The sequence below is a fragment of the Daphnia pulex genome, chromosome 3 (assembly GCF_021134715.1).
Source record: "Daphnia pulex isolate KAP4 chromosome 3, ASM2113471v1".
Classification (NCBI taxonomy): Eukaryota; Metazoa; Arthropoda; class Branchiopoda; order Diplostraca; family Daphniidae; genus Daphnia; species Daphnia pulex.
The window spans coordinates 11,805,124-11,833,085 of record NC_060019.1 but is presented as its reverse complement, the minus strand read 5'-3'; the positions used below and the strand labels follow the sequence as shown (position 1 = coordinate 11,833,085).

The 27,962-nt window shown below is 40.8% G+C and overlaps 3 protein-coding genes across 10 annotated transcripts; 2 read left to right on the top strand and 1 right to left on the bottom strand.

The window, feature by feature from the left end:
• The first annotated feature begins 308 nt into the window (after window positions 1-308).
• On the top strand, window positions 309-6,582 carry LOC124191567 (sister chromatid cohesion protein PDS5 homolog B-B-like). Of its 4 annotated transcripts, none has more exons than XM_046584864.1 (16): window positions 309-389; window positions 1,114-1,231; window positions 1,298-1,683; window positions 1,748-1,955; window positions 2,015-2,274; window positions 2,359-2,496; window positions 2,566-2,628; window positions 2,699-3,401; window positions 3,471-4,022; window positions 4,094-4,580; window positions 4,643-5,093; window positions 5,157-5,355; window positions 5,424-5,499; window positions 5,585-5,813; window positions 5,901-6,017; window positions 6,106-6,582. In XM_046584864.1, the coding sequence occupies exons 2-16, from the start codon at window positions 1,133-1,135 to the stop codon at window positions 6,227-6,229; spliced, it is 4,092 nt and encodes a 1,363-aa protein (XP_046440820.1). In that variant the 5' UTR covers window positions 309-389; window positions 1,114-1,132; the 3' UTR covers window positions 6,230-6,582. The 4 variants fall into 4 exon arrangements, with proteins under 4 accessions (XP_046440820.1, XP_046440817.1, XP_046440818.1 ...); XM_046584861.1 differs by lacking the exon at window positions 309-389 and adding an exon at window positions 413-958 and having other exon boundaries at window positions 1,116-1,231; XM_046584862.1 differs by lacking the exon at window positions 309-389 and adding an exon at window positions 783-894 and having other exon boundaries at window positions 1,116-1,231.
• Window positions 6,583-7,211: 629 nt separating this feature from the next.
• LOC124191237 (E3 ubiquitin-protein ligase MYCBP2-like) lies at window positions 7,212-27,787 on the top strand. Of its 5 annotated transcripts, none has more exons than XM_046584330.1 (67): window positions 7,212-7,353; window positions 7,611-7,798; window positions 7,860-8,090; window positions 8,158-8,311; window positions 8,383-8,597; window positions 8,661-8,790; window positions 8,859-9,028; window positions 9,100-9,267; window positions 9,335-9,553; window positions 9,619-9,844; window positions 9,905-10,072; window positions 10,132-10,466; window positions 10,534-10,888; window positions 10,957-11,106; window positions 11,168-11,299; window positions 11,391-11,593; window positions 11,675-11,900; window positions 11,966-12,113; window positions 12,180-12,511; window positions 12,590-12,717; window positions 12,799-13,025; window positions 13,095-13,272; window positions 13,354-13,555; window positions 13,617-13,757; window positions 13,830-13,966; window positions 14,058-14,312; window positions 14,376-14,567; window positions 14,640-14,843; window positions 14,908-15,039; window positions 15,105-15,283; window positions 15,354-15,591; window positions 15,661-15,851; window positions 15,936-16,141; window positions 16,201-16,410; window positions 16,478-16,616; window positions 16,746-16,981; window positions 17,069-17,223; window positions 17,291-17,476; window positions 17,536-17,922; window positions 17,994-18,199; window positions 18,260-18,413; window positions 18,479-18,623; window positions 18,687-18,949; window positions 19,010-19,170; window positions 19,239-19,459; window positions 19,528-19,610; window positions 19,678-20,661; window positions 20,733-21,098; window positions 21,183-21,320; window positions 21,382-21,765; window positions 21,832-22,178; window positions 22,255-22,582; window positions 22,672-22,786; window positions 22,855-23,027; window positions 23,110-23,241; window positions 23,328-23,558; window positions 24,745-24,858; window positions 24,942-25,075; window positions 25,144-25,381; window positions 25,444-25,656; window positions 25,714-25,842; window positions 25,905-26,222; window positions 26,306-26,494; window positions 26,641-26,748; window positions 26,817-27,026; window positions 27,091-27,382; window positions 27,447-27,787. In XM_046584330.1, exons 2-67 carry the CDS (start codon window positions 7,676-7,678, stop codon window positions 27,560-27,562), a joined length of 14,100 nt encoding a protein of 4,699 aa, XP_046440286.1. In that variant the 5' UTR covers window positions 7,212-7,353; window positions 7,611-7,675; the 3' UTR covers window positions 27,563-27,787. The 5 variants fall into 5 exon arrangements, with proteins under 5 accessions (XP_046440286.1, XP_046440288.1, XP_046440287.1 ...); XM_046584332.1 differs by having other exon boundaries at window positions 10,534-10,894; window positions 19,239-19,444; window positions 19,531-19,610; XM_046584331.1 differs by having other exon boundaries at window positions 10,534-10,894; window positions 19,239-19,444.
• On the bottom strand, window positions 23,358-24,497 carry LOC124191239. The gene is made up of 4 exons (XM_046584333.1): window positions 24,225-24,497; window positions 24,056-24,153; window positions 23,842-23,996; window positions 23,358-23,781 (listed from the first exon to the last, which is right to left on the bottom strand). The coding sequence occupies exons 1-4, from the start codon at window positions 24,434-24,436 to the stop codon at window positions 23,602-23,604; spliced, it is 645 nt and encodes a 214-aa protein (XP_046440289.1). The 5' UTR covers window positions 24,437-24,497; the 3' UTR covers window positions 23,358-23,601.
• Window positions 27,788-27,962: the final 175 nt, after the last annotated feature.

The window sequence follows — 27,962 nt, the reverse complement described above, 5'->3', positions numbered from 1 at the left end:
ATTATTTGAAGATCGTAGCTAACTATATTAAAGGCTTCGTGAATCATGAATTGTACGTTGACAGCGAAATTTACAACAAACTAGAATTTATTTAATGAACCAATTTTCAATTGTTAGTATGAAAAGTAGGATAAAGACATAATATTTATTGAAATACAACATGTTGAAAGTATATTTTAAATTTTAAACACAGAATGTAAAGAAAACGTAATTGTCTGAAAAAAGACGCGATATTTTCCCGCCACTGTGGCCACAGTTTCTTCGTTCCAACATCAGCCGCACGAGAGCGCTCAGTGCATTGGGTAGCAGTTATTTACATGAAAGAGAAGAGCTTTGCCAACGCTCAATTAACGCGCAGTTGATACGGCCACAAATCAAGTGAAATCAAGGTATGTAAGTGTAATGTTATTAATTAATTATATTGTTACCTACTAGAAGTGCTTTGTATATTTCATTGAAAAGGCGTGTTGTTTGTTTCGGCTCGTAACTCAAAACAAACTCCCGGGCTCAAAACGTGGCTCCATCTTTTGGTTCAGTATGGGTTTCATGAAGATGCAACTTTAAGTACTGCAAAGTTCACCAATCGTAAAAAGTCATAGTATACACGTTCTCGTGGAACTTTAAGTAATTTAGAAGTGTTCTGAGGAAATAGTCATCAGAAATAAATAAGTTTTTGGCGAAGGCGTTCCCGGCGTCCCCTATTGAGCTCAACACCCAATGTCCAGAAAATGGCGGCGGTTTTAGTGCCATCTCTTGAGTCTCCCATGTTAACTGATTCCATATAGTTGTTGTGAGTTAGCGCCTTAGCGGCACTTCTGACTTAAAGCTGTCGTGACTATTTTATACACACAAAGTATTTTGGCCAATAGGTCATTTTAGAATAATAAGTTTGTGGTAAGACTCGGACGCATTTGTTAATTACGACAGTCAAAGAACTCCCCTCGTTGCTTTCTGTTTGGTAAGAGTCTCCATGACTGTCACAGAGATGTTGTTTGAACTTATTTTTTTTCCATGTTCTATTGTTTTTGTATCATTTGAAAATCTGTTTGTCATCAGTCATGGCAAAGCATGTTTATTATTCAAAAAACTTGATTAGTTTATGTTTCAAATTACAGACTGCTAGGATTTCAAAATGCCTGGAGGAGGCGATACTGTGACGATAATTTACCCACAAGGGTGTAAGGAAGTCACAGAAGATCTAACTCCTGATGAGCTCATTAGGAGATTAAAGGTAACTTCTTTTTCACTTGGAACCTGAAAAGACAATTCACTTAATTCAATTCATCCTTACTTTTAGACCTTGGCACATACCTTTCAATCCATGGGACAAGAAGAAGGGGCTTATCAAGAATTTGTGCCTCTTGCTCTTCATTTAGCTGATGACTTCTTCCTTCAGCACCATTCACGAGATGTCCAACTGTTGATTGCTTGCTGTATTGCTGATGTTCTGCGTGTCTATGCTCCAGATGCCCCCTACACAGATCCAGAACAAGTAAAAGGAATCTTTCTTTTTCTTATTCGTCAGCTAGGAGGACTTAAAGATCCCAAAGATCCTGCATTCAAACGCTATTTCTACCTGTTGGAAAACCTTGCATATGTTAAATCTTTCAACATGTGCTTTGACCTTGAGGATTGTCAAGAAATCTTCTGTGAGCTATTCAAACTCATATTCAAAATTGTCAAGTAAATTTCATATTTTTTATAGTTTAAATATTTTTATATTAATATTTTTCCTTAAATATTACAGTGATGAACATTCTGGAAAAGTAAAGAGTTTCATGCTCGACATTTTATGCCCTTTAATAACTGAATCCGATTCAGTGTCCAACGAGTTACTGGACATTATATTGTCAAACATTGTTGAACCACTAAAATCTCAACGGAAAAATGCGTACAAACTTGCCAGGGAACTTCTGTTAAAATGCAGCGACACTCTAGAACCCTACATTCAAGCGGTATTTATAATTTGTGTTGTCATCGTGATTTACCTTATAGCTTTTCCTTTTTTGCGCAGTTTTTCAACCAAGTTCTTATTCTCGGGAAAGAAGATAAACAGCTTTTCATTGCTACTAAGGTGTATGACTTGATTTATGAACTTTATCATGTCTGCTCCAGAGTGCTTCTGTCAGTTTTACCCCAATTGGAATTTAAGTTGAAAAGTCCCGACGAGCAAGAACGAATGGGTTGTGTTTCACTTCTTGCGAGAATGTTTTCAGAAAAAGATTCTCAGCTGGCCACTCAGCATCGTCAGCTCTGGCGGGCTTTTCTTGGAAGGTACATAGTTTTTTATTTATCTTTTTTTTTTCTTTCTCTCACTCGTCTTAGAGGACCATCATAATCCTTTAATTATCATTATAGATTCAATGACATTAGCGTAGCGATTCGAACGAAGTGTGTCCAGTATTCAATGCACTTCTTACTTAACCACCCAGAACTTCGACAAGATGTTACGGAAACCTTGAAGCTCCGGCAGCATGACGCGGAGGAGTCAGTTCGGTCAGATTGTTTTGTTTTGAATTTAACTTCCATTTTTGTATTATTGTATCATTTTTATTAAAATTTCAGATATGAGGTGGTGACGGCGATAGTTGCTACCGCTAAACGAGACTTTTCGATAGTTTCCGACAGGTATTAAACATTTTCTGTTGATAAATTTTTTTTGGCCTTCCTCCTTTTATACAAAATTATCTTTTGATAGTGAGGACCTCGTGAATTTTGTGAAAGAGCGAACCTTGGACAAAAAATTCAAAATTAGAAAGGAGGCTTTAACAGGATTGGCAATGATATACAAGACATTTTTGGGTGATCCTGATGTTCCAGAAACAACTAAAAAAGCTGTGACATGGATTAAAGATAAGATCTTGCATGGCTATTACATGACTGGCCTAGAAGATCGACTTCTTGTTGAACGCCTACTCAATACGTGTCTTGTACCGTACCAATTACCAGCCGACGTCAGAATGAAGAAGTTGTATTACCTTTACGCTACTATCGACGAGAACGCTACCAAGTCATTCATAGAGCTTCAAAAGAGTCAGGCCACAGTGCGGAAAGCTGTGTCCGACTTGACAGAAGTTTACTCACTTGAACCTGGCGACACCCGTGACAAAGAAATAACCACAAGAGTTGCACAATTGTCCAAGTACCTTCCGGATCCAATTAAGGCAGCTGAATTCATTCACAAATTTGCTGTCAACTTGGCCACCGATGAGCACATGCTGCGACTCCTTGAAACCGTAGTTAATCCGGAAGTTAGTTGTAAAGAGTGTGCAGAGGCTGGAACTCAACTACTGAAAAAGCTGGGTCAACCAGTCATGACTAATCTTTATTACAATACCGTAAAATTACTAATGGAACGGATCTCTTCAGTGCTCATTGACAAAGATGCGGTTACGTATTTGGTAAGATTGCAGAAATTTTCCGGAAACGCCCATCAATATTGAATTTAAAATTTTTTTGTATATTCTTAGGTCCAATATGTTGAATCCTGTTTAAGGCGTGATGAAGGAATGATGGCAGAGGATATCGGGATTGAACCAGAGACAGCTGGGGAAAAAGGGCTTCGCCTTTTGTTTGTTCTCGCTTTCGGATTCCCAGCTCATTTCATGACAGAGGATGTTTTATCACGACTTGTGAACATTCTATCTCTTGATAGCCAAGATCATAGTGTTAGTGCCATGGTACTGTGTATCCTCACCTTCGTTGGAAAATATCGGCCTTTGGAAACACAGTTCCAAGATATTGTCAGTCAGTTAATCCCGATCTGCGAGAGACTGGCAACTGAAGGTACTACTAAGCAAGCCAAACATGCCATGCGATGCCTCCACGTGAATATAACAAATCAAGAACAAGTTTTCTCGAAAATTTTGGAATCACTGAAAGACAACTTGGTTACGTCTTCCCCTCACTGTCGTACCTCAATTGTGACTCTTGGTCATATGGCTCTTTTGCTTCCCGATCGCTTTACTATTCAGATAAAAAACATAGTTTCGAGGAAGATTGTTAAAGAACTGTTACTTAAGGTACATCAATTTGAAATTAAGTTTATTCAAGATAATGAAATATATATTTATTAATTTTTAACTTGTTGCAGAACCATGGAGAAACAGAACACATGTCAGCTGAAAACACAAATGATGAATGGTGTGAGGAAGATCAACTTCCAGAAGAGACACGATGCAAAGTGGAAGCCATGAAAATGATGGCTAGATGGCTGATTGGTTTAAAAAATGATGTTATGTCTGCCCAGAAAACGTTTAGAATGTTGACAGCTTTCATCGCGCATCGAGGAGACCTGTTTGACGGAGGGCGAATTGGGAAAACCGAGATGGCTTGGTTGAGATTGTCAGCCGGCATGTCTATGCTGAAAATTTGTGAACAGAAAGGAGTTGGCGATCAATTCACAGTTGATCAATTCTACAGTCTTTCTCTTTTGATTGCCGATGACATGCCTGAGGTACGAGAACGCTTCACTGCCAAATTGCATCGAGGTCTCTATCGAATGCCTCTACGTTCTCTTCCGCTTGATTTTATGGGGGTTTACGCTTTGGCGGGAACTGAAGAAGACAAACGCATCAAAGGTGAACTATTTTTAATCGACTTTTATTAATGTTTTGTAAACTAATGCCTTGTCTGTTATTAGCAATCATTCGTCGCTCTATGTTGGCTGATATATCCAAACGACGTGATTATCAAAGAGAGCTTCAGATGTCGGGGAGCATGGAACGAATGGCCGATAAGTTGCCGTACATTTTACCTGACTACATGCTGGTTTACGCAGTACCTATACTTGCTCACGATCCGGAATTCACTAGCCACACTAACACAGAACAGTTACTACGCATTCGTCAATGTCTTTGGTTCGTTTTGGAACCTCTGATGAACAAACACGAAAATTATTGTTTTGGCTTCTATAAAGCGCTGATCGAGAGGATGAAAAATCATCGTGATGCACTCAAGCCAGACGACGAAGAAAGTAATGCTAAACTTTGGGCTGTGTGCGACTTGGCGATGGGTTTAATTATGCAGAAAACAACCAGCTTCGAGATGAAAGACTATCCGACTCAGCCAAGAATCCCGTCAATGTACTTCAGGTATTGATCACAGGCGAAAATGTATGATTGATAGATTCATTCAAAAAATTATTTATTCCTTAGGACCCATGATGATCCCAACTTTGTGAACTCAAAGATTTATTTACCACCCGAGTTGCAGATAGCTCCTCCTAAAAAAGCTAGTACCGTTGGCGGAGGTGGCGTAGGAAGCGGATTAGTTAAGGTAGCTGCATTAAAATCGTTCTCTGGAACAAGCACGCGAGGTAAAGGAGGAAGAAGAGGTCGACCGCCGAAACAAGATGTAAGTTTTCATAGTAGTGTCACAAATTTTAAAAATTTTGTTTAATTGCTGATTTGTATTCCTAATAGCTTGACGACCTTCCGTCAGAAGAAGAAGCCGACGAATCATATGATCAGACAATAATACAGTCCGCTTCGAACGCTGGTATTTAATAATTATTTTTTTTCTTGTGTAAGGTAAAGTACACCGTATTAATTTCCTTATCGAAAATCTCTTATTAATTTAATAGATGAATCGATGGCTACAAGAAGGTCTTCGCGTTTTCGTTCAGTGACGCCAAATGCATCAGTTGCTGCCAACAGTGGATCCGAGGACTCGCAGGAAGCAACAGCGCCTATTTCCAAAGAGAAACTAAAATCGACAGGGACTAAAATAACTTCCTACTTTTCACCGAAACAGCGGGCAGCTGCAGCTGCTTCCGCCGCAGTGGATTCCGATAATTCAAATATCTCTCAAAAGTATTTAGGATACAACCGATACATCTTATAAATAATTCGTTATCGTGCATAACTCATCCTCAAACTTTTCATCAACTGTTTTTTTAGCAACGGCAACGAAGATCAACCCGAGTCAACGGAACAACCACCTGAATCCCCTCCTAAACGTCGTGGACGGCCACCTCGTAACCCGGCACCTGAAACGAATGAAAAAGAAGTGGAAAGGTATGTTGCTGCACTAGAATTATGTCAATTGAAAACTGAACGCAGCTGAAGTCATGCCAATAAATGATTATTTTTTTTTTGCTAATAGTTCCGCTGCTGAAGAAGAATTGGAGGTGGAGGTTAAGACGAGAAAACGAAACAAGGAAGATGAAAAAGACACTAATGTTGTTACGCCTGCTCGGAAATCCGCGCGATTGGCTAAACCCAATTGAAGTTAATTCCTTATCATTCATACTGCTTACATTGAAAATGACCACCATGCCCCTTTTTCTCCCTTTTTTTTCTTATCTGGTTTCCTATTAGAAGTTACAATTAACTACACCTCCTCAGCACTTGCACACTTGCGTATGATATCCATTTTACAAAAAAAAAGTGAAAAAGAGCAAAATAATAAGTAAGAAGTTTGCTGCTGTCACCCGTCTCTTAAAATGTGGTTATTTTGTGCTCAACTTGGACGTTGAGCGACCGAGTTCATTTACCCGAGTCGTCGCTTGAACCCTCTTGTGAAACGGTTTCTCATTTTACATTTGTGGGCATGGGCATTACATTACATTACTTATTTTTATTGGCTGTCGTGTTGCTGTTTTACTTGATCATCACGGAATTGTTTAAACAAGCTTTCAAACTTATTATGTGAGATGTGAATAGCTCCCTAGTCTTTTTTCTTTTGTCTCTCCACATTTGCCTACCATCTCGAAAGACTTAAGTCTTTGCTCGTATTGAAACCCTGATTGCAGAGGAAAAGGAAAGCCCGTCTAGTTGACAATAATTAAAGTTTTCTAAAAAAAGGAAAAGTCGGACAAATCAGGCGTGGTGTTGACGAATCCATTGGTAACTGTAGATTGAAAGTATTCTATGTAGCATAATTTGATCTTTCGCGCTCTCCTCGGCGTTCGTTGGTGGATAGTGGCGTTGTCCTGAACCAAATTTTGTCGTCATTAAAAAAATAGGCTATGGACTGGCTATGGAGGAGAACAAAGTTGTTATCTATCGTTGAATTAGCTTATTACGTCAATAATAAATACCAATAAAAATATTTTATATTTTACTGTAGTATTTATCTTTTGGTACAGTTACTCAGTTACTGTACCAAAAGATAAGTTATATAACAAAAAACAAAATATAGTTAATAATTTTACCACCAGTAGCTCTGAAACTAGTTCAGCTTTTCTCTCTCGAAATTTTCTCAAACTTGGAATTCGTGCACTGTTGGGATATATCACTGAAATGCTATCGGCCGTGCAACAATAGTAAACAGCTCAACTTTGAGCAGTCGACAAGGTCTCTAGCCGGTGTGCGGTGCTAGGATATAAAGGCAAGAAAGTTAATTAAAAAAGTAAGGTCTAAACGTACCTATATGATTACAGTGTGTGTTTTTTTTTAAATCTTAAGTGTAGTGAGGGTGAATACTTTAAATGATATTGACCACTCTTTAAATTTCGATTTCGCCTATAAAACCTTGAATTCAAGTATTAGCAGTGAAGTCAAAAGGTCATTTGGGTTACTGTACTCTAAATTGTAAAAGTTATGATTAAAATCTTGGATTGAATTCATGACATGACCTAATCTGAAGTATTTACTTCTTTTCTACAGAATTTTTTGGAAGTTGAGAAAACTGATGGAGAGATGTCTTGTTGACCCATTGAACAATAAGCAAGATGGAAAGTTCAGAGGAACTATCTAGTGGATCTTTCCTAGGAAAAATTCTTCACAAAGTTGTAGAAAATTCACTTAGGAAAGGGAGATGTAACAATAATTCCAAATGTTTGACTGGTTACAAGGTGTGCTATTAAAAATTAAACAAATTAAACAAATATAATACTTTATTTATATTTCATATAGGACTTGTTTGTTTCTGCAATAACTTCTTCTGAATTGGGAATCAACGCAGATCCTTCATATTTTACCTCTCTTGCATTTGTGCGCAAACTGATTATTAGAGAACAAGATGTGGCTGCTAAGAAAGGATATAATTTATGCAAACTCCTCACTAGTTCCAATTTGGATTTAGAAAATGAAGAACCAGTTACAGATGAAAATCAGAAAAGTGAACGAGTTCTCCAAGTTCCTCAGGTTTACTTGTTATTCTTTTCCTGCTTCTACATTTATTAAAATTACCAATAATTTTTTTAAATTGTAGGTTGTAGTAATAAGTCTGAGAAGCATATTTGATCTGATACAAGAAAGTCAGGTGACACATCCTCAGTTATGCTTCAAAGTACTAAAAGCTCTTTTAGGAATACTGCAGAATCTCTTTCCAGAAAGCTTGATGTCAGAGCCCTGTCATGTTGTTGGTATGCCTACTTTGCCTATTTTGAAGTTGAATTTAGAATTAAGTGACGATACATGTTCATTTTCATACTAGAACCCTTATTTGAACTACTTCTCAAATTGTCAACAATGACTGATGCTGAGAATACTTCCACGATCGAAACACAAGAGGTGGGAGAAAGCTTGTCATCTTTGGCTTCGTCTTGTCTTCTTAGTTTAGTCATCGCTTGGGGTGTAACTCCGCGAATTTTACAAGCCCTCGACGCTCTCATCACAGTTGCCCGTCCGTTGGCTGCTCAAATAATTGTGGTTAGTAATTTTGTAGCAAGTTTATTTAAATTTCGTGATAAAAGAGTGCTTTTTTATTTATAGCTCCCCAACATAATGCTGACTCTTCAAAAAGGAGTTCGGTCCACCGTGATTGGAACTTCTCATGTACCAGACTGGTTTACACAGGGAATCCAGCAGAAGACACTTGTTACATGCTTCTCTGTGAATTTAGGTACGTAATTATTATTCTAATAAATTTACACACGATAATAATGACCGACTCTTTTTGTTGTTTAACAGGCAAAGATTTGATTGAAAACTCCATTGCTTGTGACGGGCCATTTATTTTCTTGTTATCGTCCTGTGGACTTTACAAAATTGGATCAGGACTTGGTAGTACTGTCAGTGGTCGATTGTACGCATCCAACAAAAAAAACGTGCCCAAGAAGGGCACTTTGCTTTTCTTCAATGTATTTGATTTATCTTATATCACAAGGGAAGTGTGGACACAATAATATTTTTTTTTTTTTTTAAATTTTAGGGACAATTATTTCTTCATACTTACAGCAAGGAAGATCGAAACCTTCACATAGTCGATAACGAAACATTGGCATTGAAAGATTGCATTAATCTGCAAGATTCAATCGGCAAAAACTCGTCTTTATTTTCAGATGGAAACCGTCTCGGAAGCGTTTTCAAAACAGACGAAGTAAATTCATTTCAATACTAAAAAGAAATTTTGTTTCGTAACATTCTGCTTCGAAACAATTTATTAGGACGAACTCCATGCAACTCTATTCGAAATCAACAAAGGGGAGCTATTTTCATTTGGAGAGAGTAGATTGAGATTGGCTCTTCAGAGTCTATACATTGTAGGAGCTTCAATAAATGATGAAAACACCGACCTACGGCAAATTAATTTCAATGCTGACGAAGGATTTACCAGCATAGTGGCTGGAAAGGAATTTATGCTGATGGTTTCCTCTTCAGGAAAAGTACTACTATCCTCATCTCGTCATTATAGCTGTGCGTATGCACAAAGTAAACTTTTTTTTCTTAGGTTTCTTACCAAGGGAAAGCTTCCTCTCTAGGGTTGAAGACGGTTGGAGAGTTGGTCCATAACCAAGAGCAGACATCAAATCGCTGGTATGAACTTCCTCTTCCAAAAAGCCCGTCGATTGTTCGCTGTGCCACGGGACATGACGGCTTGCATGCTGTTTTCTTGGGTGCAGACGGGACTGCATTCTTTGCCGGGTTGGCCAAAAGAGGAGAAGACGGCGATTTGAGTAAATTTGTGATTTCCCCCCTTACAATATGAAAATTTTAACGATTGTCATTATTATTAGCCAAGCATCGAAGGCAGCAGAAATCAAGTCGACCGAAACGTTTTTCATCCATTGAAGGGAAAGTGGTTGTTGATATTGCTTGCAATAATGGAAGTTCGGCCATGGTAACCAAAGATGGCGAACTTTTTCTGTTTGGCAAAGATTCCACTTATTGTGAATCTACTTCAGGTACATTTTTTAAATTTGATTTTCTTTTTCTTATTCTAACTGAAAGTTTTTGAAAACAGGACGACTGTTGGGTATTAAGGACCGTATTGTTAAAGTAGCCTTGGGAAAAGCTCATGGAGTAACTCTCACCGATAAAGGTGTAGTTTACACTTTTGGGATCAATAATAAGGGCCAATGCGGACGTGATTTATTTTCATCGTCGCAAGCAAAGCAATCTGAAAACAATTCTCAGTTGCAATCAACAACCCTGCTTTCTGCTTGCAAAGAACCCATCGACGACGAAATTGAATCAGAAGACAGCGGATCAGCTACCGAAATGAAATTGTGCGCCGCAGATGAACATCACTGGAGTGTAGATCAATGCATGGTCTGTACACAGTGTGGTCAATGCACGGTTAGTTTGCTCTTCTATACGATGTAACAATCAATTATTTACTTGTTCACGCTTATATATAAAAAAGGGTTTTGGATCCACTTGTGTCAACACCAATAGTCCCGGTAGAATACCAGGAACCTTCTGTGGGTGTGGATCTGGTGAAGCTGGCTGTACCGTTTGTGGTGCATGTAGAACGTGCGCGCGAATTCCGAATTCAGACGTCGGTATAGGATTGCCACCCGCTCCCGTTCCCATTATTTCTTTGGGACGCGGTAGAGGTAGTCCCATGGCAGCCAACAATGCCGTCCTAATGGGACGCTTTGTTCGCGCTCCTGCTGAAGTATTTCCAAATGCTGCTCTAGTGGATGTAGCAAACTTTCGTGCTTCAAGACTGGATGGAAGAGGAATTGATGATCCGAAAATGCGCGAAGTCTTACTTGGTGCTGGTAATATTGTTATTAAAAGAAAAAAAACTTATTCGCATGTAATTTAAAATTGGTTTCAATAGCTTTGAATGCGGACGTTGCCCTTGATGGAAATCGTCGCCACCGCCACCATCGACGTCGCCATCCTTCTGAAGTCAAAGTGGCTATGATGAATCGTGAAGCTCCAAAAGGATGGGATGCTAAAAAGATTCCTGCTGGCCAGCCGCAAAAAAGTATGTGCATGATTTTGTGATATGTATTTAGAATCTCTTTCAAATCTGTTTGAAATCATAGATGGCATCGACGCTGCATTAGGAAGTGATGGGGATCGTGATACTAATAAACTGGCGTCGCTTTCCCCTGGTCCAATTAGTTTTCACAGTAAAGTGCGGGTTTCGCAAGTTGCCTGTGGATTGCATCATTCAGGTTAAACATAAATTTCTTGGAATTTAATGTTTCCTTATTACTTACAATGGTTTCTCATATCTGCTTTATTTTTTTTATATCTTGGTTATAGTTCTTCTGACAACTGATGGGCAGGTGTACACCTTTGGCAGTAATAGTTACGGACAGTTGGGTGTTGGGGACCTTTCTTCTCGTGGCTCTCCTAACCTTGTAAAAATGCCATGCGCAGTGAATATTTCTATGATAGCTGCTGGAAGTCACCATACAGTTGTACTAACAACCGATGGCGACGTACTCACGTGGGGAGCACATTTGGTAAATAAAAAAATAAAAACAGTTTCACCATCAGATTAAATATCTATGTCTTTTTTTTAATTCACTACTTTTTGATTACAGAAAGGACAATTAGCTAGAGATCCATCGAATATTGATCACTGTGGTGCGTCTTCAATTGTTTGGCATTCCGTTCCGGGTTTCGTGACTCACATAGGACCAAAGTGCGGAAAGAGGGCGTCTTGGATTGGTGCGTCAGGAGACCAAACCTTTTTCAAGCTGGAAGAAAGTCTTGTCAGCGAAGAGGAGTTTCATCATTCCACCGTTTTAGCTACAGATCATTACTTTGGTACTTGAACAAATTTTCTTTTCGCCGAATAACAATCTATTGACGCTTATTTATTATTTTGTTAGCCATTTTGCCAACTCACTCAAAGCCGTCATCCCGTAATCTAGTCATCAATAGAAACGATGGTCAATGTCGAAGCTTCTCTGGAACAGAGCAAGCTAATTTTGCTAACACCATCCTGACTTGGGATCCCGTCTATAGTATTTTATGGAGGTAAGTTAAATTTCGCTAAAGCTATAATTGTTGGTACAATAATATTTATATTTTTTTATATTTTAGTTTCTGTAAATCCACTTCGATGGTGCGAGGTTACAATGTGTTTGCTTCCGGACTTGTACATCCCTCCTACGGCAGCTCTTTACTTTCCGTTATGAAAGAACAAGAATCAGTTGATGTTGCCGATATTTTTCGACCGGCTCTTACCTTGCCGGTTGTTCCCTCGTCGAAAGTAACGCAAACGCAAGCTGCTCTTCACCTGCTCTGTTGTCTCGATTCTCTCACTCGATGCCAACAGATTCCAATCAAAGAAATAACAAACCAGGACCCCCATAAGTCGCTTGTCAATCGCTGTTTCACTAAAGAAGATTTTTCTGTCGTCAATCGCTTTGAAAGTGTGTTCTCTACATATTTTCCCTGTGAAATTTCCTAAATTGATTGAGTCAAAACTAAGTAAATTATCTTGTGTCTAGGCCACGGAGGAGGTTGGGGGTATTCAGGACATTCAGTTGAAGCGATTCGTTTCATGTCCGACACAGATATTCTTCTTGGTGGCTTCTCACTATTCGGTGGCCGTGGCGAATACATGGGGAAGATTAAGGTAAAGCATTATCAGCATTGATAGTTGAGTCTTCACTCTTTAGCCATAGTTTTACACGACTTGCCTATGATTCTTTATCAGGTTTTCGATCTGGGGATAGGAGGAGGTGACCAAGAAGGAGATGGTGAACTGCTTGCAGAAACCGACGAAGTAGTTTACGAATGTGGAGCTCGACAACGCTTTCCAATTCTATTTTCCCAGCCCCTTCGCCTTCAAGCTAATCGTTGGTATTTGGCATGGGCGCGTGTTAACGGACCATCAAGTGACTGCGGATCCGGTGGCCAAAGCACAGTTACCACAGAAGACCAGTAATTTTTTAAAAAATCCTATTTTCTTGACCAATTTCTTGATTTGTTTGAAATCCTTCTGGTATATAGAGTAACTTTCACCTTCAAACCGTCAAAGAAATCAAATAATGGAACAGATGTGAATGCTGGTCAATTACCTCAAATTCTATTTCGAGTGATAGCACACGATGCTCCGTCGTCCAAGCCGCACAGTAGTATTGAAACCGTTCATTCCATCAGCAGCAACTTCTCCAAAGTAGTGACGCCGGTAAAGATTTTATTTTTTTTTTTGAAAATCTAGTTGGAAATACTTATTTGTTCATTTATAATATTCCTCTCTCACCAATAGGATTCTTTTACGGCCTTGCTCAATTTAACTCAATGGGCTTGGTCGGCATTAAAAGCGATGACTACAAATGGTCTTACTGGTCCAGAAGTGAATCTTAAGGAAGATCATGCCCATATTCAAGATCTTTCACGCATTGTCTTTGTGTGTCGTGTTTCAATGCGACTTCTACGCTTTTACATTCTAGAGTTATATCCAGTGAAAAGTACAGTTCAAAATTTTCTTTCATTTGTGCCTCATAACATTAAATTACTTCTTCTTTATAGGTAAAAATCCCAAAAAATTGATCGAAGAGAGTGTTGCTGTTGTTCGCGCAATCGTTAACGTTCGAACTACTTTGAGGTCAATATTGAGTGACCCTGTACTCGGGTTGTTGAATAAGAGTCATACGGTTGGATTACCATGCAGTGAGTTGTGCTTTGTTTGATAGTAGTAAATTTACAAATTTTAAAAAGAAACTGTTGATTTCTCTATTGAAGATTCCACTTATATGGTCATGTTGGAACAAGTTGCTAAAGAAACACATGACTCCTTCGTCGCCTGTTTTCACGTCTTCTATCCAACCGCCTCACTTAAATGGACGATTCTATGCGAGTTGTTGGATCAAATCCAAAAAGTAAATGATAAAATAACTGACACTGTATAAATTTTGTTTGTTTTTAATCAACAACAATCATGCTTACTTTAACGTTGTTACTTACTCCCAGGTTTCTAACGCACCTGGGAACAGTGATCAGTTGTTGGCTGCTGTTATCGATTCCTTATGCAGTCACCACATACGGCTTAGGTCAGCTGTACCTAATTTGTGCGACTTGCAAGAGTCGCTTCATGTGCGCCGTCAGTTTCAATCACCCGAAATGGAAGGAGCCCCTTGTCTCAGCAGTCCGTCGGAAAATGGGTCTACAAGTCCAACTCTTCCACAAATGGATTCGCACCAATTTCCAGTTCTCGTCGAACATATGGTATATTCATTCAGATTCATATTTTTAAAAAAATGTGTTGATCATGTGCAAATGTTGTCTTAGGTTGAGGGTCAGTCGTTAGTGCATCGACCTTGCCGAGCGGTTCTTGATCGCTTGTTTCTCATCGCCACCTGGCCCGTGCGTCAGTCTCTTGACATGGAGCCAGTAATTTGGTCCGACAAATTAGTGCAGTATTCATGTCGGCTCTTAGCTCGTGTAGTGGCGGAATTGGCCTCACAAGTTTGTTCGATTGAAGTAAGCATCCAATCGATTATTTCTACTCAATTAAATTTTACACAGCAAATCATTGAAATTATCGTCATTCAGGAATTGGATGTTAGTACAACCCGTGGAATTCTTGCGACTCCATCGCGATTCACCAGTTCTAGTCAGAACCGGTCATGGAATACTGGTAATGGATCACCAGACGCCATCTGCTTCACTGTAGATCGACCAAATGTCAGCGTCATTGGCGTTGGCGTATTTGGCGGTGGAGGCAGTTACACCTACGAATTGGAATTACTTGAATTGGCAAGTTTTTCTATCGAGTTTCATACAAAAATGGGTATTTCACGTGGTTGCATCTCTGTTATAGATTCGAAGTGCTAGCGATGCTGCTCAGACACTTAGTTGGCATAGTTTGGCTGTAGTGCGTGGCTCTTACGGACCCGAAGATTCCATTAATGATGTGGCAGAAATAAAGTTCGATCGCCCTGTTCCCATCAAGGTTTGCGAACCCACATTTTTCCCTCACATTCTCCTGTTAGATTCTCATCAAATTTGTATCAATAGGAAAACACTCGATATACTTTCCGGCTTCGGAATCAAGGTGGAAAGACACATAATGGCGACGGAGGTGTTCTTTCTATTAAAGGCCCGGATGGAACCACTTTCAACTTCTCAGCTTGCCTGCTTAGTTTCAATGGAACGAATCACATCCGTGGCCAGTTGCCTTACATTCTCTATTGCAAGTGAGTCAGCATTTTGCTATCTTAGAATCAACTTATAGTACTACGTGTGTTTCTTTCACTTGATTTTAAGCATTCCCAGTAATTCCGAGGTTCAGCAATCGTCGTTATCAGCTATTGGGAATCAGGCGAGGAAGAGCATCATGTCGATTACAAGTTCGATTGTTCGTTGTACATCTGATCTATTGTGTGCAGCTCGTTCTTTGCCAATCCATCACAGTCTGCCCATCATTTGCAAGTCACACGTCGTCTCATATTTATTGCCTTTTGTCGTAGCCAACATTGGCGTCGTGGCCGAATCGGATCCAAAAGTAAACTCCTTGTTTTTTAAAAATTAAATATTTCTAAGTTCTTCTTTAATTGGAAATCTTCTATCGTAGAATGCTGTACAAATCCTGGAGCTCATCCGAGTTTTACTACCCCATGTTTCCGCACTTTGCTTGGCCGACATTCTGTCGTCTGAAAAAGGTGGAAATATGCCCGATGAAGACCCTTGCATAACTACATCTCCAAAAGTGGTGGTAGTCGAGAGTGATCATCCATATCGTCCCGCAACAGTATCTCATTTCCGGTAATAATCACGAAGTATGTTAGTAACCCTGAAGATTACCTAACTGAGTTTATCCGTCTTTTCTTCACCCTTTTGCGTTCTTAGTGTATCTTTCCCGGAGAGTGTCCGCTGGATGTGTTTAGAGTTTGACGGTCAGTGCTGCACGAGCCAGGTCGAAGATTCTCTTCAGCTTTATTTGCCTTCGGTTTTCCCTAAAAACCAGGCAGATGCTTCTCTAGCAGATTATTGGCCTGCATTGAAAAAGTTCGGTGGAACCGATAACTGGCCTACACATTCCATGATCTTACCAGGTAATATTGTGATCGAAAATGTTATTGCCTTATACCAATGTTTGTTGTTCTCGTTTCAGGCAATGAAGTTATATTCTCTTTGGAATCAGCGTCCGACTGCATTCGAATTGACAAAGCGTCCTCTTGGGGATTCCGCTGTACAGTGGTTGGATACGAGTGGCAGGAAACTAACAATGCTATTCGTTTGCTGGAAACCGAACTGGCATACCTAGGTGGGATGTGTTCGGCAACCCTAATGAAAAGAGATCTCGCTTTGCCACAATCCAGAGGTTATTAAATCCTTAGTCCAGTGTAACCAAACTGATAGTATAAAAATAAAAATTGTTTCAATTTCAGGCGATGAAATGGACGCCGATTCCATGGAATCAATAACACAACAGATCTACACTGCCCATACTGGTCTTTTAAGTAAAGGGTTAGCCCTCTCCCAATTGCCAACCATCCACGAAGCATTGGAGGGGAATCTGCCGTTCAGGTTTGTTATCTACTATTTTCGGAGGAATATGTTTGTCTTTTTTTTTTAACCAAAAGCACTTTCGCTGTTTACACACGAAAAAAACACAAATTATAAAGGCATTTTTCGTTTCTTATTTATGCTGTGTAGCGTAAGCGGAAAAGAAAGGCAGTTTCTGCGAGACTTTGTCAGTGCTTCGGAAGAGACGAGTGGCGGTCGTTTAGCTCGTTGGCTCCAGCCGGAATCGGTCGTCGATCCGTCTAAATCGCAACTAATTTTTCCAGGCGTTTTCTCGGCTAGTTTGGCCACTTTTGGGGTCCCTAATAGTACTTCTCTTGGTACCATTGGGTTCGGGTCGCCCATTAAATCGGTTACAAATGATAAAGGTATTTTTGTTTATCAATTGTTTTTAACTAATCCATACATTTTAAATTTCATTTCACTTAAAAGAAAAATGTTGTATTATATTTTAGATGAAGAAGACGAAGAAACTCCCTCTGAGGCAACGACAGTGACATCAACCACGACGACAGTGGTCAGTGAAGGGTTACGTGCCGGATGGCCAGCCATTTTGACCCTGTTAACTCGTGACCAGTACGGCCACCTTGTTCATGTTCCCAATCTCAAGGTGTGATTTGCATATACTTATGCTGGGTTAGTAGTTTAACCTGTCTTTTATCTATATTCTGTTTCAGGTAAATATTCGAGCGGTTCCATGTGACCTTACGCAGACGACCAACGATGCTTTGTTATCACCAACCAAGCGGCTTTACTCGGGAGACGAGAAAAATTGCGATGAACATCTCGAACCAGTTCTTGATGTGCCATATGATGTTACCACGAAAGATAGAATGTGCCTTCACGCCATCACATTTCTTAAGGTTCGTAAAAATCAACTATTTAACTGATTGCACTGGTCTGAAACGAATTTGTAAATCAGGCCTATGAAAACTACTCGTTTGAGGAGCTCCGATTCGTGTCACCCATCAAGCGAAGAACTAGCGAAACAATGCTTGTTCGGCCCAACGCTGATGGCTCTTACAGTGCTAACTGGACACCAAGTGCTGCTGGACTTTATTCTATTCACGTAACCATCGACGGCTACCCGCTTGATGAAGTTTACAAAGTCGACGTGAAAGAGCCACCACAAGGAGTTTTACCTCCCTCCCACAACGTCACAGTAAGGAACAATTCGTCACCTTCTCATCGGCTACGTCAATTCCGAACTCGAGCAAGTGCTGGTTTGCGTGTGCGGGCTCAGCCTTCACTTCAAGGGGAACAAATAGGGATTGTAGCATGCGAAGGAACCATCTCATTCATTGAAGAGGTATTTGAAATCAAAATATTTTATATTGTAATGTTTGATGAATGTCAGCATTGCATTCTCTTTTTCTTTAGTTGTGTAATGACGACGGAACTTGGTTACGATTGAGCACGGAATCTATCAGGGAATGGTGTATTAATCCATATTCAGAAGCATGGTGCCTCCAATACAACCAGCACATCAGTAAGACGTTGCTCTTTCCCATCAGTACTACTCAGAATGAAGGAGACGAGATGGGTGACGACCCGCCCTCACACCATAAAAACAGTCAAGCGGATAGGTACTTTTGTGAGCAATTTAATTCGGAAAATGAAATTAACACTTTTGTTTATTATCACAGTGATAAGAAAGAAGAAAAAGTGTTCAGTTCGGCGCAGACGTTCTATGTGGTTGACTGTGGAGCTTCTGGACATAACATTCGAGCACTGCCCAGTTTGAAAGCTTTGCCGGTCGGAAAATTAAAACTTGGCAGCTCATTTTTAGTAACTGAGCAGGTATTCAGTATGATTCCATTACTTTAATAAGCTTTTAAATTTTCATCTTGAAATTATTTAAACAGCGACAAACTTCGGAGGGAGCATGGGTAAAGCTTTTACCCTCTTCCGCTCGTCAGTTCTGTTCAAATAACGAACTGGAGGCTTGGTCACTTGCTGTTGATCGTCATCAAATGGTTTACCTCCGCCACGAAGATGAGGTTCTATCTGGTAATTTATTGAAACATGGACAGGAAGGTTCAATCAGTGTTATTCATTACTGTTGTTTTCTAGTTTCAGCAGGTTCAGATAAATCTAGTCCGGCACAATTACTCAAGCCGGCTTACGATTTTAGCGAGAGTGCTGAGCGACAGGCTAATCTGTCGGCCTTCTCGTCTCCAGAGCCCGTAAGCACTTTCATTTTTGGCATAGACAAAGACTCCGAATTTCCTCGACCGACCTCCTCACAGAAATCGCCTCCGAAAGGCGAGATCGACCAGTCTCCAAAATCAAATGTCCAAAGTACATCTGAATCAACGGCGTCACTTCATGTGCAGGTAAATGAAAACTAGTTATTTTTAGTTGCTGGAATAATTGAACAACGTTTAATTAAACAGGAAGCATCATTGGAATCAAGCGTAGAAGATGCCGGAGCTTTGGTTGGATCTTGTGGCCCGTTTGCTGCAGTTGCTGTAGGGCGACTCTCAGCATTTCAAAATTGGCTGAGACGTGACGGATCATTAGTTAAAGAGGCGCCTAGTCCACCACCTCGTTCAAGGTTCGCATCGTTAATCATTGATTTGTTACATTTTTGTTGAAATTTGTCAATATATTTGGTTTTCCCAGGAATTTTCCACCTGAATTGCAAGGAGTATCGGTTAAGGATATGGTTCGAGTAATGGGCGAGAGCCGAGCTAACGGTAACGCTTCACCTTCCTCCAGCCCCATTCCTAGTCGGAAGACCGGAGCTATCGCGGTGGTGAATCGTTCGCTATCGGCTCATTCGTCACCAGGAGGCTGCTCAAAACCTTCCGGTTCGCTTCCCTCTTCTGGTACAGTAAAATTAGGTTAGTTACCGTAACCTAGAAGCATTACAGATAATTTTGACTTTTTACTCCCTGCCCCTTATTTTAAGTAGAAAATACTCAACGTAGCCGAAGTTTGAGTCCAGCAACGCAAATGTCGCAGAGTGTGGATCAATCAGTCATCACAGTTATGGTATTTTAAGAAAATGTTAACACTTTCATGTGAAGTCATTTTTTCTTTATTATTTTTTTAATCCCAGGCTAAAAACGTTACACAAATGGGAACTCAGACGAGTCCGGAAGCCAACAAAACCAATCAGTTTAATCTTGGTGCTGAGTTGATATCTGACTTGACCCGCTCACCTCAGCGGTTGTCCCCAAAAGCATCTCGTACCAAAGAGCGAGCGTCGCGTGGTGGAACAAGAAGCCGAAAATCGCGATCACCAACCGCTGGCCAGCACATTGGTGGGCGCTCTCTGATGCTGGAACAAGAGATAGCTCGCGTTGGCATGAGTCCCTCTACGGCCGAATGTCTGCGCGCTGTCTTCGCCGCCAACCTTTGGCATCAAGGATTGGTTCACGACGCTATGGCTTGCGCTTCCTTCTTGAAGTTTCATCCCAATTTACCCAAGCAAGTGGACCCGATTGTACCACTGCGCGGAGATCCTCGACATCGCAAGACACGAGAGGAGAAAGCGCGCCAACGGCACTCGGTCGAAATCTTTTCTACTAATATGCTATCAGGGCCGTTTGCATCTCCACTGCCGGTAGCGTTAGAAGAGAGTTGGAACACGGAACGAGGGGAATCGGCAAGCAATCATCAGATACAACCGGATGTTCCTGACAACAAAGTGGCATCGTCTTTAACTCCAACACTTAGCCTCCTGGTCGAACTTTGGGAAAAGATGAGCGGGCGTTGTGTTGAGTTGATACAGTCTGAGCCGACGGCTTCATCCTCGACGCTCAGTGTCGCCCAGTTCCAGAATGAGAGCGTGTCCAAGGCTAAACCGAAAACTGAAAACAGAGATGCACGCGATAAAGAGCGAAAACGCAAGTCCCGTAGAGAGAGCATCCGACCGGAATCTAACTGTGAACTATGCGGCGGATTGTTTGCCGTGCCTGTAACCGCTCACATGAGACAAGCTCATCCAGGCTGTCAGAAGCCAGCCCTTGGATTGGGTTACAACCCCGACGGACAGTACTGCGGGGGCTGGGTAGGAAATTGTGGCGAAGGAGGCATTCAGGTTAGATCCAAATTGGATTCCTCAGTTGATATGGAAATTAATTCTAGCTTATTTTTGTGTTGGTCTTATAGGGAAGTTCGTGGTACTTATTGTGCGAGGATTGTCGACATCGGTACTTGCAACAGAGGAGACAAGTGGGTGAAGCATTCGGCCTTAAAGATGACAAGGGCAAGCGATTGAGAAGAAAAGTATCAATCACTTCAACTACCACACCCACGACCCAACTGTTAAGACCCTCAACACCATTGGAGACACACGTCATTCTCAAAGACAACGCTCTTTTCTTATTGCAACTAGCTACGTCGTCCAGTCCTGAAAAGAATCAACAAATACTGGAACGAAGAAGAAGGAGCCTAATGCATCAGCCGTCACTTAGTTCAGTCTCCGAAATTGACAAGGATTTGTCAAACAGAAAGATTTCAGCCCCACCTTCCAAGGTGAAAATCTTTGCAGTGTTGCTGTTTCGATTTCGTTTTTAAAGCAGATTATTATTTACTAATTTTTCTTTGTCCCATTTCTAGAGTGGATACCAAGCGTCAGGTGATATTTTCCCTTGGCTTCAATTTCAATGTCTTCCCGTTCTTAAATCGGGATGCAGCCCTCAGCTGTCCAACAACGAAGTTAATTTCGGCGATGGAGAAGTGGAAAATTCCTTTGAAGTATTACATATCAAGTGATAAGTTTAATGATTTTGTGTTTGACAGTTTTCTATTTCAAAAGATGGATCCTTGTCGAGGAATAAAAGAAAGTTGCGATGGGTTCGGCAGGCAGTTACATCGATCGGTCTCTATGATTACACAGCCACTTGCCCAACATCTGAGATCATCTCAAGAGCCGGACGGTTCCATCACTGGAGTATCGCAGAGGAGACGAACCAGCAGCGCTGATGAACAAGGAATCGACGGAGGTTTAGCGCTTTTGCGTTCACCCTCCAAAGCTCTCCAAGATACCGTTAAGTTAATGTCCGGATCTCATGACCATGCGGCAACACAATCGACATTGCCGGTTTTAGATTTTGTTGCTCAGCGACATGATCTTGACTCTCTTCGGACTTCCATGGAGCTGGCGTTGCGAAAAGCCTCTTGCCGTGTCTTTGCAATGGAGGTGTGTCATCACTTGATAAAGTCTTATCACTTGGAAAATCATTATGTTATATTGTTTATCCATTAGAATTTGTCGTGGCTCCTGCAAAACGTCACTCAGCCAGTGTGCTTGCATGATCTTCTCTGGTGGTTAGTATCGTCACTTGCTCCGTCTCTGGAAACAGCCAACAACAAAGTGGAGACTGGGGGAGCTGATGGATCGACAAGCAAAGACAACTTAGTAGGACAGCATCCAACTTCAGACGTCAGTTTAGCTGGAGAAGGATTATCGCCGCTACTGCAGTCGTTTCACGGTCTTCTACAAACGGTATCTAATCTGATGCAACTACTCCCGATGGGCACACCTCTACTTGCGATGGCCGTCCGTTGTTGGGACATTCGATTCAAGCAAACCGATCACGCATTTCTTCACAAGTGAGTTAAAAACTGATGAATTAATATGTAGAAAGCTGTCCGTTTCTTAATGATTTGTCTTTTTTCGTGCACCTAGGAGCCACGTATTTAGCAACATCAGTCGAATTCTTTCGCGTTGTGAAGAGGAAGCAACTGTCGATATCGAAGCATTAGAAAATACTGCAATTCATTCAGCTGGGCATGTGACGATGTTGACTGAAGTCACAGAGGGAATAGACATTAAGGTGTCTAGCCGCACTGCCATGGTAAATAGTTTGACTGATGGCTCGACCGAAACCTTCTGGGAATCAGGCGACGAGGACCGGGGTAAAATGAAACTCATAACCATCCAAGTTTGTCCTGAAACGGCTGGATTTCCACCACGCATTGTTTGTTTATATGTCGATAACAGTCGAGATATGGGGGTGAGTTATCCATTTCTTAGTTTTTATAGATTTTTATTAAATCCTCGTAAAATCCTCTTTAATTATCATGTTATTTATTCTTTTCTTAGAACAAAGTTTCTGGAGTGACTTTCAAAGCCGGACCAAATGGAGAAGAGCTGCAAATCGTGGACGTCTTAGAAGTAGAAACTCGATTTTCTGGGTGGCTTCATACTTCCCTACCTCGTATGCGTTTTATTTGAATTGTCGCCATTAGGAATTAAATCATGATTTGAATCATTTCTTTACTATAGAAATCAACTTCCAGATCATCCAGCTTGAGTTGAAAGGGCCCGATAACTCGCTTCGCATTCGTCAAGTTCGCTTGCTGGGTGGAGGTATCTCTCGGTCCTTCAACGCTTTAGCCATTCATCAACGAACGTGCGAGACGGAAACACTGCGAGTGTTTCGTTTATTGACCTCACAGGTATTTGTTTTGAAAAGTTGACCTACGATTCGTGAGTTTAGTTAACATAACACTAATTACGTTGCAATTTCTTATTTTCCAGGTCTTCGGTCGGCTGATTTTAAACGAGGGAGATGCCTCTCCTTCACGTTCTACCGATCGTGGACCCAATGAAGATGAAATGGATGGAGAAATAGCTGAAAGGACTCGGGATATTGATTTGAAAGAGCACATGGTATGGCAATATCTACTGTTTCAATTTTTTTTTTGTGCTATTTAAATATGCTCAGTATATTTATTATTATGAATTTGTTTGAACAGGTTGGAATATTGTTCAGCGGCAAGAAGTTGACTCACTTGCAACGCCAAGTGTGCACTCACATATTGCATGGCATTCAGCGGGAAACCGTTCGGTTGAAAGAAGAATGGGATGCTTTGCTACAATTGGAACAACAAAATGACACTTTAACTGGAACCGATGCTATAAATCACGATGCCGGCTACGTTAATTCACGGATCTCTGATTCGTATTGCTTCGAACTCTTATCGCAGGTAAATGTTTTGGCCCACGTCTCTTAGTATTAATTTACAGTATTCACATCGGATCTAGTTTTTGTAATTGATAGAAGAAACTAAAAGCTAGTAGCGATTGAAGTGAAGTAAACAAAATTAGGAGCCATCCATAGCGTTCAAAATTGGTTGATGCACTCAGAGCTAGTCCGGCCCAATGGAGTGTTTCAATTTTGGCGAAAGTCAGTCTCCACGCGATCATTCTCTGATCAAAGAAAAACAACGTTATTCCGATTTAGTGACTGATCAGAAGTAGGATAGAAACCTTTTCGTTGCGATAAATGTTAGGTTCCTGTAAAAAATAGCAGCTGGAAATTATGGACATGCTGAAACCGACATAATCTCTCCAACTAGCAACGTATTTTGAAGGACAGCTAACGACGCTTGCCGTTGGCATCAATTTGATGAAAGTGGCTATCCCTGGTAGTAGAGTGGGTTGCAATAAGCACATAAAATTTTTAAATATCGGTAGTGATTACCTTTAGTCACGTGTGCCATACACAAATAGAAACCAAGAATTTCAGGATTGGCCAGTCGATTCCAATCAGTGCTGCGAGACTGCCGTGAAACTTCATGACTAAGACAGAATTACTGTATTTGAGTTTGAACATTGACAAAAGGAGAATTTTTTTTATTGATTTTTTTTACCTGACGACTCCAAGAAGGACACACGCAATATGGGTTGTGCCGCGGAAGAAAAATTTGTTGGTTGAGAACACAACAAAGGTTGTGAGAACGACAGATGTTGCTGAAATAGTATCATACCATGATTTGATATCGTAACGAAGTGAAATAAATGCTGCTATCAAGTGAGGCCCAATGCAGCACAAGACATGCAAACGCAAAGCCGATCTATTCATGACCAAATAAAAAGACTGGATAAAATTGTTACATGTTATACGTTGCTCGAAAAGATACCCAAGTTTCTTATCTCTTTTTTAAACCAGATCTCTACTTTTTTTCCTCATTTTGTTATCGGCTTGCTTTCCTATTTGTGTTGAACATACTTGTCAATTTTGCATGCACCTTATCTAAATCCCTGGTGCGTAATCGCTAGTGGGTCTAAATGACCTTGATTTATTTTTTTCTACTCAAGATGATCCACGATCCTCAATACTATAATCATCACCATGCGAATCGTTTTATTAATTTCGATTTATTTGCGTAGGTACTCGCCTTGAGCGGAAGTAGAGTCGGACGAACCTACATCTCGCAACAGTCTACTTTACCGGCCAATTTGTTGAGCTTGCTTCATACCGGTTCACCTCGAATCCAACGTCAGGTAAGTGCAACAAAATGCAGTGTGATGCTTTCCATCTAAAATAGTTTCGATGAAAATTAAACTCCGTTGAATCCCATAATTAGGTAACCGCTCTTTTACGACGCATGCTGCCTGAGCTGCCCCCTCCTGTTTTTGCTTCATTGGTTGGCGTCGACGTGCTGCCCACTACTGATTATGGTATTCTGCAAGTCCTCAATTCCACTGGATCAATTGAAAGGTATTCCCCGAATTTGGTTGTATTTTACTTTAAATCAGAAAGTGACAATCTTCATTCTGATTATCTAGGGTCGGAATCTTAGATGTTTTTCTGGCATGTATCGCCAAAGCGTTAACAATCCAAGTAAAAAGTAAAGGACGTGATAAAGAGTCTAGCAAAAATCCCATTTCTTCTGTGACGATGGCTAGTATCTTCAACAACCGACAGCAACCTCAGCGTCAACTTGGATCTCGCTGGTGGATGAGAGGCCACATGCCCCGTCGTGTAGCAGAGAGCATTATCCAGCTCGTTAGAGATATGGCATCGGTATTGTTAGTGAACTGTTAGAAATTCAGTTCAATTCTGAAAGGTTTCTTTTATGGGAATAGGGTAATTTGTCTGAAGTATGGTCAGCTGTAACGAAAGCAGGCATCGCGGAAGCTGTTCTTGCGCTTACCAAATTGGACGAAGATCGCCGCAGTTCCCTGGATTGCTTGCAAACACCATCTGTGTGGTTGACGTTGGCTGCCCTTTGCCTACTGCAAGACGAGCATGTCGAACGTCTCTCATCAACACAGTGGGCTCGCGGAGCAGTGAACAAAGTAAATTACCTTTCAATGACAATTGTTCATGTTTCTGAATTTTTTTTTATCGGTTAGCCGCAGTGTAACAATCACGACGACGGGGAAACAGGGGCACAAATTGTCTGTTCCGACTGCGGGCCGCTTTGTATTGATTGCGATCGAGTTCTGCATCTTTCGCGCAAATTTCGCTCCCATCAGCGTCAGGTAATTTGAAGTAAATTATTAATAATGTTGTCGAAAAAATTGCAAATGTGTTGGCTTTTCAGGTTTGCAAAGAGGAAGAAGAAGCTATCAAAGTCGATGTTCACGAGGGATGTGGTCGCGTTAAATTATTTTGGATCTTGGCGCTTTCTGACGCCAGGAATCTCAAATCTTTGGTTGAGTTCCGTCACGGAGTGACAACTGCCGTCTCTTCCGTCTACGTCACTGCCGCTACGAACGAAAGTGGAAATTATCACGGCTCCTTAATTGGCGGCGTCGGGGCCTCCTCTTCTTGTCGCTATTGTAGTTCGGCTATATCTCCGTCATCGGCTTCGTTGTTTGACGATCAAACAATCAATGTGTGCAGCGAACCAGATTGCGTCGTAAGACCTTATATATTTCTAGTTTTCTATTCTTTCGAGTAAAATTGGAAATAACATCCTGATAACGACTTCTTAACCCATAGGAATATTCACGAAATGCTTGTCTAAAAACGCTCGGTTGTGGCCACCCTTGCGGGGGAGTGCGTGGTGAATCAGAATGCCTTCCCTGTTTGTTTCGTTGTTCCGGCAGTTCAGCAAATCTGAAGCAGGACGCCGACGACATGTGCATGATCTGCTTCACCGAAGCTCTGTCTGCTGCACCAGCCATACAGGTTTGCGTTCGTCAACTTCTTACATTAGAAATAAATTAGTGCACACATTTTAATTTAATTTAAAAAAAAAGGAATAGTAATAAAATAAAAAATAAAACAAAACAAATAATAATACTAATAATAAAATTAATCTCCCAAACATGTAGCTAAGTTGCAAACACGTCTTCCATGCCCATTGCTGTCGTTCAGTTCTATCAAAGAAGTGGCCTGGGCCGCGCATCACCTTCAGCTTTTCTCGTTGTCCTATTTGCAAGGTATTTTTCATTTTTCCTGTTATTCTAGATGCCATAAGCTTGATTCTGATAATTCCATGTTATTTTAGGCTGAATTACGAAATGAGTTCCTCGATGATTTGTTAATTCCGATACGTGAGCTTTTTGAAGACGTCAAGCGCAAAGCTTTGATGAGACTTGAGTACGAAGGTCTCCACCAAACCGAAGCCATTTCATTGCCTGGAAATCGATTTTTCCAGGATGCCGAAGGATATGCCATGGAACGCTACGCATATTACGTTTGCTTCAGATGTAACAAGGTATGTTAACATTATATTTGGTAGCCGATAAATGGTTGGTAAATTTCATTTGAAATTTTCTAAGGCCTATTATGGCGGAGAAGCTCGTTGTGAGGAAGGATTGGCTGTCGAAGGAGTAGGTGGTGGGGGTGATTCATTCAATCCGTCGGAACTTGTGTGCGGCGGTTGCAGCGATGTTTCAAGAGCACAAATGTGTCCCCGCCATGGTGCTGATTACCTCGAGTACAAGTGCCGTTATTGCTGTTCAGTGGCTGTCTTTTTCTGCTTCGGAACAACTCATTTTTGCAATGCCTGTCACGAGGATTTTCGCCATGTCACGGAAATGCCAAAACATGCTTTGCCTAAATGTCCTGCCGGTTTGTATTATTAATAGTCTTTCAGTCTTTTCAATTTCATTCAACTATAAAACTATTTTTACAGGACCGCGGGGTCGTCAGCTAGATGGGGATGAATGTCCACTCCATCTCGTCCATCCACCTACTGGAGAAGAGTTCGCTCTTGGATGCGGTATGTGTCGCAATGCCCACACATTTTAGTCTGAACTACCTCAGGCTGCCATTCATGGATCACTCGAAAAAATAAATTCCCGCCACATTTTTGTTGCGCAAAAAGTAATAAAGAATAATCCGGAAATTTATTCTATGGAATAAAAATCTTTGTGCACGCTCTGGCTGATCATTGAGATTTAGGTTCATAGAATATAGATAATCATGTCTGCTTTTCATTCCATTTGATGTTGTAATAAAATAATTTCCACTCCGTTTCGTTTCGCATTTGATTAAGTTTGTGTGTTTTTGACTTTCGAGTGTCTTAATTTATTGTTTTCGTATGGAAATCTGTCGTGAACCGGTATATTATTGAAATGAAAAAAGAACAAGACTATGGAAGTGTTTTATTATACGTCCTCGAATAGAAAAAGAAACGTTCCGTTTTCTT

What these genes read in the sequence shown, in the direction of transcription:
- LOC124191567 (XM_046584864.1), top strand. Translation starts at nt 1,133, where the DNA reads ATGCCTGGAGGAGGCGATACTGTGACGATAATTTACCCACAAGGGTGT. An exon ending in TTTTCGATAGTTTCCGACAG is followed by an intron (nt 2,629 to 2,698) that starts GTATTAAACATT and finishes ATCTTTTGATAG; the next exon opens with TGAGGACCTCGTGAATTTTG. An exon ending in AGAAGACAAACGCATCAAAG is followed by an intron (nt 4,581 to 4,642) that starts GTGAACTATTTT and finishes GTCTGTTATTAG; the next exon opens with CAATCATTCGTCGCTCTATG.
- LOC124191237 (XM_046584328.1), top strand. Translation starts at nt 7,676, where the DNA reads ATGGAAAGTTCAGAGGAACTATCTAGTGGATCTTTCCTAGGAAAAATT. An exon ending in CAGTTCTCGTCGAACATATG is followed by an intron (nt 14,313 to 14,375) that starts GTATATTCATTC and finishes ATGTTGTCTTAG; the next exon opens with GTTGAGGGTCAGTCGTTAGT. An exon ending in GCAACAGTATCTCATTTCCG is followed by an intron (nt 15,852 to 15,935) that starts GTAATAATCACG and finishes TTGCGTTCTTAG; the next exon opens with TGTATCTTTCCCGGAGAGTG.
- LOC124191239 (XM_046584333.1), bottom strand. Translation starts at nt 24,436, where the DNA reads ATGAATAGATCGGCTTTGCGTTTGCATGTCTTGTGCTGCATTGGGCCT. An exon ending in TATGGCACACGTGACTAAAG is followed by an intron (nt 23,997 to 24,055) that starts GTAATCACTACC and finishes CTCTACTACCAG; the next exon opens with GGATAGCCACTTTCATCAAA. An exon ending in ACATTTATCGCAACGAAAAG is followed by an intron (nt 23,782 to 23,841) that starts GTTTCTATCCTA and finishes TTCTTTGATCAG; the next exon opens with AGAATGATCGCGTGGAGACT.